Source organism: Pogonomyrmex barbatus, unplaced genomic scaffold (assembly GCF_055798465.1).
Source record: "Pogonomyrmex barbatus isolate J1 unplaced genomic scaffold, ASM5579846v1 scaffold29, whole genome shotgun sequence".
NCBI classification, from domain to species: domain Eukaryota; kingdom Metazoa; phylum Arthropoda; class Insecta; order Hymenoptera; family Formicidae; genus Pogonomyrmex; species Pogonomyrmex barbatus.
In genome coordinates, this window is record NW_028297126.1 from 44,249 (window position 1) to 51,874 (window position 7,626).

Genomic DNA, 7,626 nt, shown 5'->3' on the forward strand with positions numbered 1-7,626 from the left:
TCGAGAGATGCAAGTATGTTATGCCTTTTTTTAGAAAGAATTATTATACATATTTATTATTATTATAAACAAACTTTATTACAATATAAAATAAAATTTAAATAAAATAAAGTTTAAAATAAAGTAAAAAAATGAACATCCACCCATTTTTTTATATTGATTTATCACAATTAATTGTGAATATATTTTGCAATTTTTATATTTTTATTATTTAATAATATATTATCACGCTTTCCGCGTGTTTAATACACATGCACAATACACTTAAATCAATGCACATGCAAAGTAAAAAATATCATTATCGTTAGAATAAGATATTTGGTGTATATTTCTTTCACTCTACCAAAACGTTATTGGTGAGAGTGAGATGGTGTATATTTCTTTCTTTCTCGTAGGATTTAGCCAAAACATGGCGGATCAGAGTCTCTGATTGACGGATCAGAGTCGTGGCCAGTCTCTAATTATAGTGTCTCTAAATCCAGCAAGATATTCAAATGCTCGGTTCATTTAATGCTACAAAGTTTTTAAGCATTTTTTGATTGGTCAATTCATAAAATTCTGTGTTCTGATTGGTTAATCGAACTCTTCAAACATTTATAGAACCAAATGACTGCATTAGGTAATCTGCTATATATGTGTACCTTATTGTAGATCACAGCTGACATCGCGACATCATACATTCATTTCGTCCATGCTTGTCAAATAACTTTGAAATTTTGTGAAATTGTTGGTGCATCGGCTGCGATCGGCCGATCGTTTGTGAGTCAGAGCAAAATATGAACGTTTAACTTTAAAGACGAATTAACTTGCGAACGACAATGCTTCCGAATGAGGTTAATAACGGTTTCTATAGATTTTAATGGACATCCAGATTATTGGGTACATCGGGTTACCGCACTCTACCGTTATTTATTATTTCCTGCAGATCCTGTCATAGACGAGATAGTCGGCTGACGTGAGAGACGTCGCAAGTATACCTCCGACTTTCCCACATGATCCAGAGAGAATGTACTGCCTACAGTGGTTAATCCCGGTGCTGTTGATACCAAAACCTGTAAATCCAGCGTTGCTGCAAACTCACGTCATGTTCATGGCGCTCTATTTGATCGGGTTCTTCCTGGAACGTAAGCCCTGTACGATTTGCAGCCTTGTGTTCCTCGCTGCTGTCTTCCTCATTTGCTACAGTGGAATAGGCAATTGTCTGCTCTGGAGCACAAACTGTGACACAGTAAGATGCGACAATGGATAAGATCGCTGTCTGTGTTTAACTCCACAATATTTAGAAAATTAATTATTCCCTCCCCTCCTCCCTTTCTTTTTATCGCTATGCGTGCGAGTTTTTCTCCTTTTCTTCCTTCAACTCCATTTTCCTCCTCTCCATGCTGTGGTAGAACATATCAAAGCAGCTTTTTAATCTGCCAGTGTCTTTTATCCATAATGAAAGCAACAAATCTTTTAGGTAGCCTCCAATTTTGAAGTTTAACAAAATTGATACTTCTAGACTAATTTTGTCAAAAGTTTCAATCGATCAATATTGTAATGTTCTGTTGGACATTTGCATATTGAATGTATATAGATTTTGAATCATGGAATTCCAAATAAGCAAAAATGTGATAAAATATATTCGATGAGATTTGAATGTAGATGCTAGGATTTTGTCGCAATTGTTAACAAGAGCAAAACAAATTTCCAGATTGTAGCGTCATATATAGCTTTTACTTGTTAATATATGAAAAATGCTAATTCATATATTAATAAAATGGATTTGTTATAATAAAATGGAAACTGAAAGTTATACAGCCTAATTGCATATTTCTTTTATATTTATCCATACCGTTTGATAGTTTCTCTATAATTTATTTTTAATGTCTCTTTTAAATTATTCTAAATGTGACTACTGAACAGTGTGATTTCTGAACAGGATCCCAATTCTTTCTTATGCAGTGTGCATTAAAAGATGCAATCAATTATCAATAATTATATAGAGTTGTTCATTTTGTTAAAATACTTGTTACAAACGATATTTAAAGTGGTTTTTTAATCGATATTATATAAATATAATTTTTGTTAAATTACAGAACCTTAATAGAAATTCACTACCTTAACAGAATATTCACCAAAATATGCATTCACATAATACAATACATTTGTCAAAGTGATATATGAAACGTGCTAGCTAAATTAGAAAATATGGCGAATTAATTAACCCTTTATGTTGAAACAAAATATATCGATTGGTTTAGATGTGTATAACAAAATCGGAATTGAAATACATAAATGTTAAATATGAAATTAAAGTTTCTGTAATAATAATTCATCAAATCTGATCTAACTCCAGAATAGATTCCAGAATAGAAGGACTAAAACATACGTGAATCAGATATCCATTGTGTGTCGCAGATTTTATTCTGTCAGAAATATAAATTAAATGTATCTTTCAATTCATATTTCTCAAAACGAGATTTAAGTGATACAAGTTTTATGCTCTAATTTATGATTATAAATCTTGTTTGCTATCTATAAATTTAATATTAGCGTAATATCTAATTTAATATAAGTAGTTATTCCCTGTAAAATCGATAGGCAAAATAACCAAATATTGTTCATACAATATACAATAGTTTATAAATATAGATAAAAATTAAATTTAAAAATCATGTCAGTAAATTTTTTATGTTTTGAAGCATATGTAAAAGTACACATAAAAGTCAGTTATCTTCTTGCATCTATTACTATATAAACCTACATTGTAACACTTTACATAATACAAAGATTTTGTTTTTAGTTGAATCGCAACATTTACGCAGACTTTAGAAACATTTATTTAGACTCGACTATAAGCTCGACGAGAACTATGCAATTGTAAAAATTGCTTGTACTCTTTGTAGAAGTACAAACAAAAATCTGTGATGACTGATCCTAAATCCCAATTAGGATAAAATGAATTTGTTCCTCACTTAAAAAGATTCTAATTTAGAAATGCATTATAATTCTTTACAATATTCATTCTTGCAATCGCTGCTTCCATATAATAAATAAGTTATAAATTGAGAAATTAAGAACAAATGTTATTCGAAGCAAAGTAATAATATAAGCAGCCGATTTATAATGTATCGAATAATAAAGAAACTGACTCAACTTAATTTCATATTTTTTTTTCTTTTTTTAAACATATAATGCTTATTACAAGTATATAGTTGAAATCATTCGTGTATAAAGTCAAGAGAAAAGCGTTTTTTTTTTTAATATATTTATTTTACATTAAAAAAAGAGAAAATCATTGAAGGGCTTTTCCACGGCCAAAGCCACCGCGAAATTCGAGATCGCCGGTACCTGCGCCAACATCAGCCTTTTTATCACCGGTACCTGGAGGACCACCTGGACCTCGTCTATATCCTGCACGATCCTCCGTTGATCTCGAACCCTCGCTTCTAGTTGTGGCAGGTCTTGGCCTCGTAGTTTCGGATCTTGGTTGCTTCTTAAGGGTAGAGGGTACAATTTCAGGTGGTAGATGTAAATATCCACGTAAATATTCTATACCATCATTTGTAAGATACCAGTAAAAATGTCTCCATGCAAATTGTTCCTTTACGTATCCTTTAGATTTCAAAGACTAAAAAGATAGAAAAATATTTGTGTATGTATATATATATATATATATAATGTGTGTGTGTGTGTGTGTGTGTGTATGTGTGTGTAATCTACAGATATGTAATACATGCACTGGAAACTTTATATTCATGTCAAATAATGACACTAACAATAATATACATTGTAATAAAATCTTGTTTTACATGTAATATAAAAAAAGTAGCAAAAATTTTTACCTGCATAGCTTTAATAACCTGAAGATTAGGAATATTTTCTAACTCTGGATGTTTGGACGCATGATAGTCCTTTTTTGCTACCATGACTCCCTCCTTGAAAAGGTACTCATAAATAGCCACACGATTCTTTTTTGGCATCAACATTCTAAATAACACAATTGAAATAATCTAGTAAATTAAATATGAAAAAACATCATGACAGTCTAAAACGTAATAAAATGTAATTTTGAAGCTATCAATAATATCAAAATAAGCATCATATGAGCGGACATCAATTTCATTTGATTAGAAAGTATATCTAAAAGTTACGTTTCATGAACCAAATATAAATATAAATTATAGAAAATGGATGAATTATAGCTAATTTTAACGAAAAATGTATAAAATGTATAAACTCGTAACATACGATATATGCAAAAATCGAATACAATGAGGTATATTTGATTTTAATAAATTATAGCTTTTGATCAATTATCCACTTTCTCGCTATTTCTCACAAACAACCAAACTTTTAACGGATATTGTAGTAAATAAAGCATACTTGACAATTCCTACGCGTGTCTCGTTTCAGAAAGAGCCGACAGTTCAAGTAGTTGCCGAATAATACCGATTATGTAGTCAAAATCTTAGGAAAATTATCCAGGCTGTGTTCCAATATTCACTGCCAGTACTGAAAATATATATAGTTCACGTATATTATAGATTTTGGCTGATGGCAGAGAACGAGACGTAAGCGCTTATATTTACCATAAACGTAGATCTAGGTTAAGGCAGAGAAAAACGTATTACGTCTTGAATTTCCAAATGAAACATCTTCGCCATCTTTACAAATTGTGATAGGTTTGGAACACTTCTCGGTTTAGTTACATGGCAGCCAACATCTAGAAAAAAAATAAGCTAAACTATCACCGTTTATACCATATGAATATATATCCAGGGGGTCGATCATGTAACTTTTTCCCTAGGGCGGAACATGAAAAGTGAAAAGTTTCACGTGAACTTACGATCATGTACGATTTTGGAATCATGTAACTTTCTCAAACGTGAAAATGTGAAATTTTTCACGTGAACTTTTTCGTCATGTATCTTGGTGGCGGAAAGGCGGAAATCTAGAGAATTAATAAATATGCTTCGGAATTAGAGAAGATTAGGGCTGCGTTAGAATTAAGTGTACGTAATACATATAAAATTGGTTATTAAAAGATGTATATAATACCAATAAAATAATAAAATACCAATAAAATAATTTTCATTAATTATAAAACCTATGAAACTATGTTTCATGATTTCACTTTCCATGCATCCAAACTACATACATAATCGCTGTACATGAAAAGTTTTACGTGAAATGTCGATGTGAAAAATAAAAAGTGAAAAATTTCACGTAAAGTTACATGATTGACCCCCAGAGAATAGAGACACTATGGCGTTCAGCAGAGAAAGCAGATCAGTAAGCGCTCAGTGATTTTTCAATGTGATTGGTCCTTGCCTTTAGATCTTCGTTGAATGTAGAAACCAATCATAATAAAGAATCACTGAACGCTCGCTGATCTGTTTTCTCTGCTGAACGCAGCCTATAATAAGAGACTGGTCACGAAAAAGCAACTTTTGATTGGTCCGCCATCTTTTGGCTATTCCCACTTATTTTCAAATACATTAACTACATTAATCTTAAATTGTAATACTGTAATTTAAAAAAAGCGTTTTGAAAGTAATAAAATGTATATATTTATAAAATTATATTTTACATAATTATATTACCAATTTATTAATATATTTATTAATATATCGTATTTATTAATATATTCCCTTTAATATTAAGGATTTTAAATTTATTACTATTTATCTTTTTTATTTATCTTTTTTTTCGCTATTTATAATTTTCAACACAAGAGCAAAAGTTAATATAATACTATTATATTACTGTTACACTATAATACTATATTTTTAACTTTTTGATACACAATTTTTAAAACGATTCTCTATGAAATCAATATAATAACTATTCACAAAATTAGCGCAACGAGAGAATCCATCACGAAAAAGCGTCAACAATAAACTTTGAGGAAATTTTGAGAGATACAATCGATGTCATGCCTTTTTTTAGAAAGATTATACATATTTATTATTATTATTATAAACAAACTTTATTACATCAGTTATAAACTTTATTACAATATAAAATAAAATTTAAGTAAAAGAATGAACATCCATTCATTTTTTATATTGATTTATCACAATTAATTAATTTATGACTATATTTTGCAATTTTAATATTTCTATTATTTAATAATATATTATCATGCTTTCCATCTGTTTAATACACATGCACAATACATTTAAATCAATGCACATGTAAAGTAAGAAATATCACTATTGATTAAAGTGAGATAAGTATATTTCTTTCAATCTACCAAAACACGTTATTGGTTAGAGTGAGATGGTGTATATTTCTTTCTTTCTCATAGAATTTAGTTTAATGTATGTTATATTTATCATTAATGTATGTTATATTTATCATTAATGTATGTAATATTTATCATTGTTTTTCACCTTATTCACTTTATGTTCTCACTTATTATATTTTCACTTATTGTCTTTATTTATCTTTATTTAATTTTATTTTAATATAATGCTATAATATATTTTATATTTACATTCTGATATATAATACTTATTACGTATATACATGCCCGCGCATATGTCAAAAAGGATGTGCAAACCAACAAATTATTACTTGAACAGTGCTACTAACCCACAGAAACTAAAATTATTTCGTTTAGAGAATTTTGTTCGTACCAACATGATCCCCTCCATTTTTCGGGAAATTGTCGTCTAATCTGGACACAAGTGTCTATTTTTATCACTCTTGCGGCTAGCACGGAAGAGAATCACAAAAACGTGCATATTACCTATGCAAATATGGATACAGCCACAGTATAAGAAAGAACAGTAGAATAATTTCTCAGCGGCATCTTTGATCTGAATGTTACACGACCGCCATGTTGTTGGTTGTGCGCGGGCTACAATTTAAATTAATATGCGTTAGCTAAAGTGAACATATTAGATGTATTGCAATTGCGAAATAATTGTAATTATAAATACAACGATTTAGAGAATAAGTTCGTTTAATTTTTTTAACCTTTAATTTTTTAACCTTTTTAACATTTGGTTCCACACACACACACACACACACACACACACACACACACACACACCTATATGTCTGTATTTTGCATAATTACATTTTTAACCTTAAAATTTATATAAATTAAATTTATATGGAATAATGGAAAAGTAATTATTATTAAAAATATCCTGCTTATCTTGTGCTCAAAATTATAATTGATAATGAAGAAAGAATATTATTCAGGAATGAAAAAAATTCTGTAATCATTATTTTTATTTTTTTTTATTATTATTTCAAACATCTTGCACAATAATTATTTTAATTTTTGAACTTAATTCTTCACTGATTTAATAGTTAAAATTATTATCTGATTAATAATTATAGTTGTTATTCACTCTTAAATATTTTAAATTAATGTTTTTTTATATTTACGCATTGATTTGTGTATGAGCAGTATTGGAGCGCGACTGACTGCTAAGAGACGCCAAAAGACCATATTGTTGATTGTGGAAAACGGTCATGCGCGAGGGACAATTATTAGTACGCTTTTTGACATTTGACATAGTGAGCCTACTGTTCTTTCTTATACTGTGGTATAGTTAAGGGCTTCTTTCATCAATCTTCGGTTAAGTTAATCGACGGTTAGGTCTCGACCATTACGACTGCTAA

General features: G+C 29.6%; 2 protein-coding genes across 2 annotated transcripts; one reads left to right on the top strand and one right to left on the bottom strand.

Annotated features, from left to right (window-relative positions):
* The first annotated feature begins 483 nt into the window (after window positions 1-483).
* On the top strand, window positions 484-1,805 carry bc10 (BLCAP apoptosis inducing factor bc10). The gene is made up of 2 exons (XM_089078739.1): window positions 484-833; window positions 926-1,805. Exon 2 carries the CDS (start codon window positions 1,007-1,009, stop codon window positions 1,247-1,249), a length of 243 nt encoding a protein of 80 aa, XP_088934865.1. The 5' UTR covers window positions 484-833; window positions 926-1,006; the 3' UTR covers window positions 1,250-1,805.
* Window positions 1,806-2,383: 578 nt separating this feature from the next.
* On the bottom strand, window positions 2,384-4,726 carry LOC105424378 (small ribosomal subunit protein eS10-like). The gene is made up of 4 exons (XM_011634571.3): window positions 4,575-4,726; window positions 4,369-4,497; window positions 3,828-3,972; window positions 2,384-3,613 (listed from the first exon to the last, which is right to left on the bottom strand). Exons 3-4 carry the CDS (start codon window positions 3,969-3,971, stop codon window positions 3,278-3,280), a joined length of 480 nt encoding a protein of 159 aa, XP_011632873.1. The 5' UTR covers window position 3,972; window positions 4,369-4,497; window positions 4,575-4,726; the 3' UTR covers window positions 2,384-3,277.
* Between the last annotated feature and the right edge of the window lie 2,900 nt (window positions 4,727-7,626).

Excerpts from the sequence above, each read along its gene's own strand:
- bc10 (XM_089078739.1), top strand. The coding sequence starts at position 1,007 with ATGTACTGCCTACAGTGGTTAATCCCGGTGCTGTTGATACCAAAACCT.
- LOC105424378 (XM_011634571.3), bottom strand. The coding sequence starts at position 3,971 with ATGTTGATGCCAAAAAAGAATCGTGTGGCTATTTATGAGTACCTTTTC. Across the intron at positions 3,614-3,827 it reads AGGTTATTAAAGCTATGCAG|TCTTTGAAATCTAAAGGATA; the intron begins GTAAAAATTTTT and ends CTATCTTTTTAG.